This window comes from Anabrus simplex, chromosome 2 (genome assembly GCF_040414725.1).
Source record: "Anabrus simplex isolate iqAnaSimp1 chromosome 2, ASM4041472v1, whole genome shotgun sequence".
Lineage (NCBI taxonomy): Eukaryota > Metazoa > Arthropoda > Insecta > Orthoptera > Tettigoniidae > Anabrus > Anabrus simplex.
Genome location: NC_090266.1, coordinates 82,547,605 through 82,562,984, shown reverse-complemented (window position 1 = coordinate 82,562,984; position 15,380 = coordinate 82,547,605). Strand labels below are relative to the sequence as shown.

The window sequence follows — 15,380 nt, the reverse complement described above, 5'->3', positions numbered from 1 at the left end:
GATATTTTTCCACCAATAGAGCATACGCCTGAAAAGCCATACATCTAATTTTTTATCTGATTTTTGATATGCTCTATTGGTGGAAAAATATCTAATTCCCTCCATGGGAATTTAGAATTACCATCTGGAATTGCTAGGCGGGCATTAATTCCATTGTGGAGTTTTATCTCCCGTATGCAGTTATCAGACTGTGCCACATAAGAGGCTTCTGATAAGTTCACCTGCATACACCCCAGCATAAGTGGGTAAGGTCTGACACATCCCACTCTGACGAGTCTAGTGTCAGACCTAAGACAAAATGCTGGTTAGTAGAGCAAACGCCTGAAAAGCCATGCATCTAATTTTTTATCTGAGCCCCTCAATAGTCTAAGACCACACTGGTTTTCATCCAACTGACTGTCAACAACTGTTAGCACCATTCTTCCAAAATCCCAATGAATATCTGCACTCATAAACTGATCAATGAAATACATCGATAGTTATTGCAATCCCCCCAGTTCCCTTGCTTATAGGTAGATAGGTACAATAACTGCTTTTCTCCAATCAAAAGGTATCTTTCTAACATTCCACCCTAATCTTATTACTCTATGAAGCCAATTCATCCGTGCCTTCCCGCTTTATTTCACCTTTTCAAGTCTAATATCATCTATTCCAACTGTTTATTTTGTTAAGAAGGAAGCCACACTCTCAACTCAATTAAATGCAACCTATAAGGTTGTCTGTTGAACAGAACGTTTCATATAAATGTTACATTATAACATACCCGTAAAAATATACATTATTAAACAAGGAATAAAAAACACACTATTAAACAAAACAAAGAACGACATGTTTCCTCATCATCAGATTCTACCAAGTCACATTCATTATTTGAAATATTTATGGTTATGCTGAAGTTGAAACAAGTCAGACCAGTTCTAATTCCTCTTTCTATAAATGAATATTTGCCCCAATTTGCCCTCTTGAATTCCAAATTTATCTTAATATTATGATCTTTCCTTTTTTTTTAACCTCCAATCAAGTTCATTCGTCTTCTTATTTATTTCTTTAACAATCTGTTTTACATCGCACCTATACAGATAGGTCTTATGGCGATGATGGGATAGGAAATAGCTAGGTGTGGGAAGGAAGCAGCCGTGACCTTAATTAAGGTACAGCCCCAGCATTCACCTGATGTGAAAATGGGAAACCACAGAAAACCATCTTCAGGGCTGATAACAGTGGGGTTCGAACCCACTATCTCCCGGATGCAAGCTCACAGCAGCGCGCAATTAACCGCACTACCAACTCTCCCCGTCATTCGTCTGCTAATCTCATTCCATGCCATCTCTCCTCTGATAGCTCGAACATACTGTTTATGATGTATATACGAAAATATTTATTATTTTGCCACCTATTCAATACAATACAATACAATACAATACAATACAAGCGAGTGACAGCCCATTATCATTTCAGCAAACTCACATGGTTGACTCACAACAAATTAGGCCAACTACAAGCATCTGTTGAACTGCATGTCAACACAATCTCGCTGGATTAAACTATAAACAAATTATGAACTGTCGACTAAGAAATGTTTCGGGCAACACACGCCAACATCAAATGACGACATTAGCCCAGCAATTGGAATGCTTTTCCTTCCCATTTTATATTCAACAATGAACCTATTTTATATTCTTTCTACTATACATTAGCTTGTCAATCATCAAGAATTGACTACGGCTTCCAGCCATCAATTACGTTACTTACAATCAAATGACGTCTCCTTCTTTAAGTCAACTACGTACGAGGACTAAATTGATGCCAGTAGGTAAGAAATTCAACAGAATGGAATGTCAGATTGGTGATACAAAGCTGGAACAGGTAGATAATTTCAAGTATTTAGGATGTGTGTTCTCCCAGGATGGTATTATAGTAAGTGAGACTGAATCAAGGTGTAGTAAAGCTAATGCAGTGAACTCGCAGTTGCGATCAGCAGTATTCTGTAAGAAGGAAGTCAGCTCCCGGACGAAACTATCTTTACATCGGTCTGTTTTCAGACCAACTTTGCTTTACGGGAGCAAAAGCTGGGTGGACTCAGGATATCTTTTTCATACTTTAGAATTAACAGACATGAAAGTAGCGAGAATGATTACTGGTACAAATAGGTGGGAACAATGGCAGGAGGTACTTGGAATGAGGAGATAAAAGCTAAGTTAGGAATGAACTCGATGGATGAAGCTGTACACATAAACCAGCTTCAGTGGTGGGGTCATGTGAGGCGAATGGAGGAGGATAGGTTACCTAGGAGAATAATGGACTCTGTTATGGAGGGTAAGAAAAGTAGAGGGAGACCAAGACAACTATGGTTAGACTCAGTTTCTAATGATTTAAAGATAAGAGGTATAAAACTAAATGGGGCAACAGCACTAGTTGCAAATAGAGGATTGTGGCGACGTTTAGTAAATTCACAGAGGCATGCAGACTGAATGCTGAAAGGCATAATGGTCTATAATGATAATATATGTGTGTAATAATAATAATAAAAATAATAATAATCATAATAATAATAATAATAATAATAATAATAATAATAATAATAATAATAATAATAATAATAATAATAATAATAATAATAATAAATAATAATACCAGTAGTTTGTTCTTGTAACAGCAATCATAAGTGCAACAATACATGTGCTGCTTTCCTTCAGATCTTTTCCAGTTCAGGTGTAAGTTATCCTGGGAGAACCATACTCTAATATCCATTAACTGGGAATGTCATGCAAATGGCAGAAGGCATATCCAACAACAAATCAGCAGTAAGTTAATGTGATAAGGACAGCTCACTCAGAAAGTGATGGTACGAACTAGAGAGAAGAATATTCTAGATGTGGTGCTAATAAAACCAAATAAGCTGTATAGAAGAACTCAAATGAAAATGGTATAAGTGATCATGCCGCAAGTTTTGTCATAGCTACAGATGAATGCAATAGAAAGGAAGGTTGTAGAAGTATGATTATTAGGCAGTACCATATGTTAACTGGGAAGGTAATGCGATTAGCAGAAAGCATTACAAACAAAAATAATGGTAAATAAGTTAATCTGCGAAGGACAGGTGGATCAGAACGTGTCAAACCCAACTAGTGGGAAGAATATTCTAGATGCGGTGCTGATAAAGTTAGAAGGGATATATAGAGGAACTGAAGTGACAGATGTTATAGGTGATCACGAGTTATTTTTGTCGTAGTTAAGAATAAATGTGATACGGAAGATTGTACTGGTACTATATCCCAACCCAATTGTCTTCCCCAGAAATCGTATCAATTCCAGCCGCTTTTCTAGTTTTCAACTTTTGTATCTTATTGTAAATGTCATTGTTACTTCTTTAGCATTAGTCTCCTCCATGTGGACATTATCCCTGTAATGAACAATCTTTACATACTGCTGACTGAATACTTCTGCCTTTTGAAGATTCTCACATGTACACACTCCCCTTGTTCATTAATTATTCCGGGAATGTCCTTCTTGGAACCTGTTTCTGCCTTAAAATACCTATACATAACCTTCCATTTTTCACTAAAATTTGTATGACTGCCCATTATACTTGCCATCATGTTATCCTTAGCTGCCTTCTTTGCTAGATTCAATTTCCTAGTAAGTTCCTTCAATTTCTCCTTACTTCCACAGCCATTTCTAACTCTATTCCTTTCCAATCTGTATCTCCTTCTTAAACTCTTTATTTCTCTATTATAATAAGGTGGGTCTTTACCATGCCTTACCAACCTTAAAGGTACAAACCTGTTTTCACATTCCTCAACAATTGCTTTAAACCCATCCCAGAGTCTGTTTAAATTTTTATTTACCGTTTTCCACCGATCATAATTACTTTCTAAAAACTGCCTCATGCCTTCTTTATCAGCCATTTGGTACTGCCTAACAGTCCTACTTTTAAGACCTTCCTTTCTATCACATTTATTTTTAATTACAACAAATACAGCTTCATGATCACTAAGACCATCTATTACTTCGTTTTCTTTATAGAGCTCATCTGGTTTTATCAGCACCACGTCCAGGATATTTTCCCCTGTGGTTGGTTCCATCACTTTCTGAATCAGCTGTCCTTCCCATTTCAGAGTGTAGCTGTACGATAATGATCAATTCTTCAATATTCGATAGACTTCCATAACGACTTGCATTCGATGTAGTCACCATTACCCAGATGATTTCAACTGGATTAATTACTGTTGTTTCAGGTCATCATTCATGGGCTTATTTCATCTCCATTAAATTGGATAAAACACATGTGGGCACGTGCTGTATATTTGTAAGATAGTATTTCTAGTGGTAGTTGGTTGTATTTCTTTCCTTGGTAGATGATGGTAACGGAAGATTTATTACTTGCATTTTTTTTTTTTTTCCACAGGTTGAGTGATTTTTATTTTATTGTAATTTACTGATGTTTGTGTCACCAACGTTGTCCTATGTTTTGGTGTTGTGTTAAGGTCATTACACATGGTTAAAGATTCATTTTAATTTTACTTTTGTCACGTGAAGTTATGTGTATTCTGAAGTTATGCTGAACAGATAATCACTGAAATGTCGAGTTAAATTTGAGGGACATATAATGAAGCATTATTAAGTGGAACTTAAATTTTAAAATTTTGTATTTTCATTTCTTTATATTTTGACCGGTCATGTAACTTAAACATATTAAAATCTTGTTCCAGATTTTCCGACATAATTTAATATGGGCACGAGCATCATTCTCTTAACATAAAAATTAACACTCATAAAATATGAAATTGATGTTTAATGTAAAATTTGTCAGAATTAGTAGGAATTTATCAACATTTATTAACATTTATTTTATTTCTGGATGTAAAATTTAAAATTTTAGTGATCATACTTCATAATCATATTTCTCAGGATGACATAATTTTTGCAATAAATCTACTATTGATTTGTACTTGAAGATTCATTATTTGCCGATATCTGCCCATTTCCTTCGATCCACACCATTTCTGGAACATGTCAAATCCCTTACTGACCATCTCTGAGGGTGTTTTGTGTTTCTAGTGTAGCTTGTTGCAGCGTAAACAGGCAGACTATGCCAGAGTTTTCTAAATATTTCATCCTTCAAACTGATGCCTCGTCCACAGGTATACTGGTGTTCTCCTTCAGGAATTTGAAGAGGGGCGTCGCCCCATTTCTTACGCTTCTCGTGCTCAGAATCCTGCTGAAAGAAACTATTCAGTTTATGAATTGGAAGCCTTAGCTGTTGTTTTTTCTTTAGAATGGTTCAGAATGTACTTTGAACATCTCCCGTTTGATCTTGAAACTGATAATCTGGCATTCAGTTGGGTACTGGCCAAGCCAAGAAGGACCATTCATTCGTCTTGCGCGTTAGGCAGTACGCATCTCAGCCTTCCAATTTGAAGTGCATCACGTCTGTGGCACTGAAAACGTTGTGGCTGATGGCCTCAGGAGAATGTTCTATCCAGGCAATTCTGATCCTCAATCAGAGTCTGCAGATCCCTCTCCTGAACAAGTTTCGGCCTTTGTGTATGTAGTTCTAACTAACTCTCCTTTTCTTTTCAAAGATATCGCTAAACGTCAGGAAGGCGATGCTGAATTACAGGCTATTATCGGCGGGATTAAATCTGGTGAACATGTTAAACCTTATGTTCTTAAGAATGGTGTTCTGTATTGTCCTGCTCGCGGTCGCAGAGACCCCAAAATTGTCATCCCAGCTAACCAGGTACCAGCTTTCTTCAAGTATTTTCATGAATCCCCAGTTGGAGGTCATCTTAGGGTTTTCAAAACCAGAGAGAAAATCCATAAACATTTCATTTGAACGTCCATGGACGGTGAAATCCGTACCCTTGTCAAATCTTGAAAACTTGCAACATTAGTAAACCTGCTCCTAATACTTGCCTAGGTCTGTTGTCATCTGAGCAAGCTTCTTGCCCTACGGAGAGCTTATTCATTGATTACATTGGTCCTTTCCCGAGGTCAAGGACCAACCATCGTTTCATACTTGTGTGTGTTGGCGCATTCTTGCTTTTTACGTGGCTGTTCCCAACTCGTATGGCTAATGCTAACACTACCATTTCTTGCTTGAAACAGATCTTTGCTTCATTTGGATCCTGTCAATTTCTGGTGAGTGCTAATGCAAGGGCTTTTGCCTCTGTGCAGTTCCATAATTTCTGTTTTTATCTATCCATTTCTCATGTAACCACTACCCTGTATTATCAAAGGCCAAATTATGCTGAAAGAATGAATCAAAATCTTTGATCTGCACTAATTGCTTATCACTCTGCTGACCACTCTAAGTGGGATTCATCCCTAAATTGGTTGTCATTTGATTTCAATACTGCCGTTCAAGAGAGTCATAAGCAAAGTCCTGCATTATTAATGCTAACTTTTACTCCTAATTCTCCACTTTCAAATCTTTGGTCCATTAATTATCTTCTGCCCTACGACACCAGTCCAGAAAAGATCCGTGCTAATTGGCACCGTGTGTGTAAAAATTTGAAAGTTTATTGCACTAAAGTTCAGTGTAATTACAATCACGGGTGAAGAACGCATAATCTACCTGTAGGAATTTTTTGCAAGCTGCTTTATGTCGCATCGACACAGATAGGTCTTATGGCGACGATGGGATAGGAAAGGGCTAGGAGTGGGAAGGAAGCATCTGTAGCCTTAATTAAAGTACAGTCCCAGCATTTGCCTGGTGTGAAAATGCAAAACCACGGAAAACCACCTTCAGGGCTGCTGACAGTAGGGTTCGAACCCACTATCTCCCGAATACTGGATACTGGCCGCACTTAAGCGAATGCAGCTATCGAGCTCGATCTCTGTCTGTAGGTCACCAGGTGTTTGTTAAAACATATCCCGTCAGCAGTGCTGCAGACCATGTTATAAGTAAGTTGGCCCCTAGATATCGAAGTCCCTGCACCATCTTAAAATTCCTTACCCTGGTATCATTATTAGTAAGTGATACTGAAAAGAAAAGGATCAGCAGAGTCCATCTATCACAGGTAAAAGTACTAAAGTTCTATATGGATGGGTAAATTCCGTTTTTCGTGACCATGTAGATTTATTTATAAGATATTTATAATTTATAATTTATACTCAGAGAGGCCAAATATCAACTTTTTCTATTGTCATTGTTAGAGAGTACCGACAATACAGGTGAGGGGATTTTCTCTGTTATTAATAGTGAATTGTCTTCTTTAGCCATTCCATGGGAAAATTGCATTTCTTTTTCATCTGACAATGCATACACAATGATAGGGGCAAATAAAGGTTTTGCCAAATTTGTGAAGGACAGGCATTCTTCTGTTTATGTCCCGGGTTGTTCATGTCATCTCATACACATCTGTGCACAAAAAGCAGCAGCTCAATTGCCAGTCAATGTAGAGAACTTTTTGGTTCAGTTATATTACTATCTTGATAAGAGTTCTAAAAGGCAAAACACGTTGAAAGTTTATCAGGCTGTTTGTGACCCTCTGTGCACCTGGTCGGTCAACACATCGATGGCTAATGCTGGCTGTGGATGACGCTGGAGTTTTCGTCCAATGATGTCCCATACGTGCTTGATTGGGGACAGATCAGAGGATCGAGCAGGCCAAGGCAACATGTCGACACTCTGTAGAGCACACTGATTTACAACAGTGGCATGGGGGCGAGCATTATCCTGTTGGAAAACACCCCCAGGAATGCTGTTCATGAATGACAGCACAACAGGTCGAATCACCAGACGGACATACACATCTGCAGTCAGGATGTGAGGGATAACCACAAGAGTACTCCTGCTGTCATAGGAAATTGCTCCCCATACCAGAACTTCTGGTGTAGGTCTGGTGTGTCGATGCAACAGACAGGTGGAATGCAGGCACTCAACTGGCATCCTTCGAACCAATCATTGGCAACAAGGAAGAACCAGCTTTCATTGGAAAACACAACGGACCTCCACTCCATCCTCCAATGAGCTCTTGCTTGACGCGACTGAAGTCACAGATGACGGTGGTTTGGGGTAAGTGGAAATGAAATGAAATGAAATGGTGTATGGCTTTTAGAGCCGGGAGTGTCCGAGGACGAGGTTAGTGGAATACACGCTAGAGGGCGTCTGGCTCGGAGCTGTCCTTCAAGTAACCAATTTTGAACAGTTTGCTGCGTCAGTGTAGTGCCAACTGCTGCTGGAAGTGCTGCTACAGACACAATCCGCTGCGCCACAGCCATACGCCGAATATGGCGGTCCTCCCTCTTGGTAGTGCCATGGGATCGTCTGAGCCCGGTCTTCTTGCGAATGTACCTTCTTGTGACCACTGTTGCCAGCACGCATGCACAGTGGAGTCATTCTGCAATAGTGCACAAGGAAAATCCACCTTCACGTAGACCTATTATACGGCCTCGTTCAACTGCAGTGAGCTGTTGAAAATGGCCTCTTTGTCATCGTAAAGGCATTCTTGACCCACTCACAGTCACTCTGTCCAATCTCACAGGTAACTAACACTCTCGTACAGTACAGACCATATTTAAAGCAAACCTAATGTGCAACGTCATGGGGCCGCTACTAGTGCCACGCTAATGTGAACTGCGGAAAATGTGAAGCAATGTCATCTTTCAGATGTATAAACACACCAACCAATGTTTGATAATTTAGCACAACCCCTTTTTTTGGTGTTTGGATGTTTTTTTCCAGAGTGAGATTTTTTTGAATTTTTTTTTGCATTTGGTGAAGAAGCCACTGGTTTATATTGTTTTAATTTAATTTTCTTGCTATACTGCCAGAAGTTGATATTGCCACTCATGTATCCCACTAATGAAATGTATTTTTTATAATAATTATAATAAATATCTAAATATCATGTAATAAGAAAGAATATTGTTCTTTAGTAGTATATTACATTACCTGGTTCGATGTATCTTAATATTTTCCACTGGAAACAGAAAGAGACTATGACAGTGACAATATTGAAGTAAAATCCTATGTCTTCTTGGTATAGAATCATGAAAAATCCTAGTACGTCAAAATAAACCATACGGCCTCCTGAGTATCTGTCCAGATCTCGAAGAGATTCTGATGACCCAATCTTCTTGATTAAAGCAAGGAGGTTATCCCCTGTGTGCTGTATTGTTCCATTGGATATATAGTCAAGATTGTCGAATTTTGTATGGTATACATAACCATTTGAGGAATGGGCAAAATCCAAACCTGTAAATTAACAAATGTGAACGATAAAAAACATTATTAAAGTAACAGTCCTTAAATGCAAGCATTTAATAGTTAACCTAGACATTACTAAACACAGTATACTATTTGAAACTCTAGGATCAGGAGACGGTGGTATTTTCCGAGATATACACTCAAGTTCATAAAAAAACAGAACACCTTGAAGGACTAGAGATAGGAAGTTCATATTCACAGGACATGTTCATTAGTATGTTCGGCAGAAATGATTGGCATTTCAGTCACCTAAGTTCAGCATGTGTCCTGTTGCCTAGTAGGCACAGGTTGCTCCATGGACACTGATAACTTGTTTCAGGCGTGATGACATCAACGCGTACAAGGCACAAATGGTGTCCTGGGGTACAGCCATCCATGCTGCATTCACCTGGTTCCACATTGGTGGTTGGCATTTGGTCACAGTGCTGCACCCGTCGTTTCACCAAATCCCACATATTTTCGATTGGCAACAAGTCTGGTGACTGGGCGGGCCAGGGTAACAGTCTAATATCCTGTGACACCAAGAAGGCACGTGTTCATGTAGCAACATGTGGTCACACATTGTCCTGCTGAAATATAGCATCTGGGGTGTCGTGCAGAAAGGGTATGATTATGGGTCGGAGGATGTCATTCACGTAGGCCAAAAAGGTCACAGTACCCTGGACACGCACCAACTGTGATTTGTGGTTGTACCCAATAGCACCCCACACCATAAGGCCTTGAGTTGGCACTGTATGTCGTGTGCGAATGCAGTCAATGCGATGCCTCTACCCCTGTCTGCAATGCACCAAAATGCGGTCATTATTTTCAAACAAACAGAACCTGGATTCGTCCAAAAACACTATCAGCTGCCATTCCTGTCCCCAATGATGTTGTTCCATACACTACTGCAGTCTAGCATGTTTATGCACATCAGTCGAAGGTAGGCGGAGAAGTGGACGATGCGCCAGTAATCCAGACCATCACAAACAGCAACGGGCTGTCACTCCTGATAGTGTATGATGTGTTACACTGCTCTACTGTTGCACCAGAGCTGAGGAGGATGCAGATCTGACCTGCAATGACATTCGGATATGGCGTCGATCTTCTCAGAGGGTGATCTGGGTGGTCCGACCTGACCCATCTCATCGTGTTCTACTGCCTTCTGTGAACCACTCTGTATACATCCATTGCACTACAGACACACGTCCTCCCACATGAAGCAGCAATTTTCCAGATGGATGCACCACATTCCCCTATGTCAATAATACGCCCCTCTTCAAACTCGCTCATTTGATGGTACGGTTCTCACATACATCTGCGAGGTATCCTGCACATCTGCTCAAGTCACACTGATCCATTATCTTCGATTTATAGCAACAACGAGAGCCGCAGGCAAATTTTACCAGTCGGTGGTGGTGCGCCGCGATATCGATGTGGACCTAGAACCTGAGGGCCGACATGGTTCAAATGCTAATCATTTCTTCAGAACATACTAATGCACATGTCCTGTAAATATGAATTTCCTATCTCGAGTCTTTGAAGGTGTTCTGGTTTTTATGAACATGAGTGTATTTTGTACAGGTATCGGACAAGAACAAACAAGTGACAATCACGCTCTATCTTCTATACAGTCTTTCTATATTTGACTTGACTTATATAAAGTATAATCTGTATATTTTCCAGTCTTTCAAAACTAATATAAGAGTAAGAAATACAAGAAAATACCTGGAAAAGAGAACATTTAATTAATAACAGAATGACATGCTTGCTTACTAAATGAACATCAGAATCTATCTCAAATCACTTTTATTATGTTTAAATCTACATACCAGATGATTCTGCTGCCCATTACCAATATTGTTTTATGCAAACCCCAGTTTTATACATGTCCTGAAAAATCTGTCCTTCTGGTACACACAGTAAACACAGTACAAGAGGTATCTTTGTATTTATGGCCTACACAAAAACTGGAAGCTGTTATGCCATAATATTATTAAATAATAGAAACCACAAGTTCATTCTCTAAGTAGCCATTCCCAAACTGTGGTCTGCAGACCCCTAGGGGACTGCGATGGTAATCCAAGGTGTCCGCAATAATAATAATGTAAGTTGTAAGTATTTGAAGAGTGAAATTTGATTGTACACACACAATTTATAAACTATTATACTAAATTTAGGAACTATGTCTTCACTGTTGTATAACTTACAGTGTATGTAACTCTTATCTTGGCCAATAGATGGTACAAGTTAGCATCAGAAAAAGAAGAAATATTACAAGCCAGTGTAAATGATGTAATTATGAGACACTTTGAATTGCTCGTATCCAAACTTGGACCACATTTTCCACCTCTGGCTGAGAAAATCTTGTGGATCAGACGTCGCTTCTTTGAAATTTGACACCAACTGCCTTCCCTTGAGGAAGATCAAGTAGCTGAGGCATCGTAGCAAAGAGAAAGCAAAAAATAAATTGAAGTATGATAGAGGTGGAGAATCAGATGAAGTGGCATATCTAGCTCCAAGAAGTTAGATGAATGTATCGCAAGTCCACGTCTCTGATACACTTTGGGTCAATGACATCCCCTATTTCCTACAGTTTCCAGAAAGGAAAATAATGAGTTTAATGCATTTCAAGACAACATACCTGCGTGGTTGTATCTTTCCTGCTCTCACACAAATGATAACAACGGCAAAACAGACTGAGGAACCTCCTTTTTATGGTTCTCAATGGTTGTGGAGGCGGATGAGGTCGTGCCAGACGGACCGGCTGTGAAGGCGCAACTCAATGGTATAAATGAAAGAATCAATCAAGAACTCAATGGTATTTCAAGCCTGTGGCAGTCCGTTGCAGTCGTGGTACTAGAACCTGCACGTCGCATTTCATTTGTGCCGCAGTGTATAGTTCTGAGATCATAGTGTGTGGGTCACTTCCCTGCAACCTGCGATCCACCTTAAAAAAATCCCACTTGTGGCACTTTTTCCTGCTGTCATGCCCTTCAACTCAAGTGAAACTGTGATGGGATAAGGATGTCGGAGGCAAGTTTTCTGGCGAAACTGGAAGCCTCTAGTTCAGACCTGCACGTTGGCAGCATATGTGTGATGGTAGTCTTTCTGAGACCCCGTTAAAACTCAGGAATTCGGTCCTGCATCTGTGTTTGGGCGGGCCTATTTAGCATCACCACTGCCCACCCTGGATGGGGAAGGCCCTAGAAAATGTGGGCTAAATATCAGTAGTTTCACTCTCAGCCGGCTGAGAGGCTGCACCCAGCAGGTCGCCCCTTATGCGGTTGAAAAACGAGGATGACCAAAACTTTGATTATAGGAACCTGGAATATTCGACCCCTGCTTGATTTGAAAGACATAAAAGACCTGAGAGAAGAACAGCACTTGTCACCCATGAGCTTGGACGAATGAACATTGATACTGCTTCCTTAAGTGAAACCAGACTGCCCAGCGAAGGTAAACTTACAGAGTTCAGCTCAGGTTACATAATCTTCTGGAAGGGAGAAGATGAGGAAGAACACCGCATTCATGGTGTTGGATTCACTGTGAAGACCACATTGGTGAATGATTATCAGCTAACTCCAACCGCTGTCAGCAAAAGAATTATGACTCTTCGAATCCCGCTCTTTGGAGCTAAATCTATGACGCTCGTCTCCGCATATGCTCCCTCCTTGGATGCTGATGTAGTAGATAAAGACCAATTCTACAACCTGTTGAGCACTACCATCACCAAAAGTACCACCAAGAGACAAGCTCTTACTACTTGGCAATTACAACGTCAGAGTTGGTAAAGATCACCAATTATGGGGCAGTGTGATGGGAAAACATGGACTTGGCCACTGTAATGCCAATGGTCTATTGCTCCTTGTGACATTGTGACAAATCACCCTAACAAAGTTATAACTCACAACCAGATTCCAGTCCTAGCCATCACTACTCGTGACTTTATCTACCTATCCTACTCCCTCCGAATACCAAAATATAAACTAAAGCATATGATTTCCAGAAACACAAAAAGCATTGATAAGGACGAGTTAAGACATGACGCTTACAATGTACCCTGGAATGACATACTCCTATTGAACAATATACACGCAAAGGTAGACAAGTTTAACATGTAAAATTGTTAACTCACCTCCGCTGCATTTGTCATTTTCTGATGCTTTCTTCCCGATGTTTGACATCCGCACACTACCACAGCTACGGGACTACTGTCAGACGATCACCTGCGTCAAACCTCAACGACGTCATCGATTCTACGCTCTTCACAGATGTTCTTGGCGTTTCTAGTGCCGTGTGTCATGACTTCCCCTGTATCTCCCCTCACCAACTGGCCTATATAAGCAGCTCCCTTTGCCTACTACTTCGAGGTGTTCTTCGGCTGTTGGAGAGAGAGCAATATCGTTGTGTTACGCCAATGTAAATTTTCACATCTGTAGGGGACTTATTCTTCGACCATGAGGTATTGTAAACTTCGCATGACTATGTTCTCGGGTGGTTGTACTTGATTACGTATCCATAAGGGAGCAGCTGGATGCCCAATTCCTTTGTTCGGAACGCTGTTTTAATTTATGTGACAATGAACTTTCTGTGTGTCAATACTCTTGAAAATTTCTGGTAATTCAAATTTAGTTTATGTACATTCTTCTACTGCAGAATAGCCTTACCTTGAACATGTTTACATTTATCCTGTTGGACTATATGCATATGTGTTACATCCAGTGTTTTCTGGAAATTGATATTGAAACATCGCACAACTTTCTAGTCAGGTCAATTCTTATAGTATGCCTGGACATTGTAATTTTAAAATGCTGATCTTTTAATTCATTCTCCTATTCTATTGTTTTTCCTATCTTCCCTAATCACTCTTATTTGTCTTTGTACAGTTGGTTGGGAAACATCTGTTCTGTTTAACCCTAGAACTGGCAATGGTAAATCTTGTGGGGGGAGCCATATTTGACAGCTTTTACTTGTATAAATAAAATACAAAATATCCATGATATATTGAATAAATCTACGTTTTATATACTATGTAAAGCTAATACACTGAGGATTGTCATGTTGAGACAAAATAGCATAAATGTTTAGACGAGAAAAATGTACAGTCTCTTCAAAAAGTGTAATTCTTAAATTAATAATAATAATAATAATAATAATAATAATAATAATAATAATAATAATAATAATAATAATAATAATAATAATAATAATAATACTTTTGATCATATAAACACAGAACTGAACATGTAACAAACGCTATACCTGTAATGCACTAGCAAAGGTTTCATCATTCTGAGAGATATATTCTAAAATATTAGGGAAAATGTACTGGCATGCCTTGCTCAGGAGGCGTAACCTTAGACCACGTTGTTACGATAGGTCGCGGTATGGCAGGGTCGTCATCACTTTCCAATATTTGATGTGAAAAAAATACCTAATACACATTCCGAATCTGACTGGGAATCTGTTGGTTCATTCTCATTATCCTCAAAGTCAGATCCGTCAATTTCATCTGACAAAATTTACCATAATGAAAATGCCATATTTAGATACACATTGTACTAAAAATGTATATAATCAAGCAAATAACAAGATATATACAGTAAGTAACTCACGCTGAACGGAAATCTATGAAATAAAATAAAGTAGAATGGCAAAGCAGAGCCCGTGAAGGTTTGTTTACAAACACTAGAGCAATGGTGCTCAAACAGAGGGCTGGAAAAATGCACTCATTTATTTCCATGAAATCTTGTGTTTCAATACATCTATTTTTGTTCATCTGAACTTGCCAGTTCTTGTTCATCGTTCAGTGTCCTTGTATTTTGCTGACTGCTTTCACATTGCTATTTAAATCTCCTGCCTTTGTAACATCCACGGTTTACCTCTCGTTGCCCAGCACTTGAATATGTTGCTTCCACGATCCTTTTTTATCTGATACAATTTACGAACTTCATCATATTGATACGTATTGATACAGTTTTTTTTTTTGTTATTTTTTTTTTTTTTTGCTATTGGCTTTACGTCGCACCGACACAGATATGTCTTATGGCGACGATAGGACAGTAAAGGGCTAGGACTGGGAAGGAAGCGGCCGTGGCCTTAATTAAGGTACAGCCCCAGCATTTGCCTGGTGTGAAAATGGGAAACGATGGAAAACCATCTTCAGGGCTGCCGACAGTGG

At 39.4% G+C, this 15,380-nt stretch overlaps 1 protein-coding gene across 2 annotated transcripts in view; it reads right to left on the bottom strand.

Annotated features, from left to right (window-relative positions):
* The window catches only part of LOC136864911 (endoplasmic reticulum metallopeptidase 1), a 500,707-nt gene that overhangs the window by 208,391 nt on the left and 276,936 nt on the right, over positions 1-15,380 (bottom strand). For both annotated transcript variants that reach the window (XM_067142320.2, XM_067142319.2), the window contains exon 8: positions 8,903-9,205. In XM_067142320.2, the coding sequence (XP_066998421.2) occupies positions 8,903-9,205 (303 nt within the window). The remainder of the gene's footprint in view (positions 1-8,902; positions 9,206-15,380) is intronic.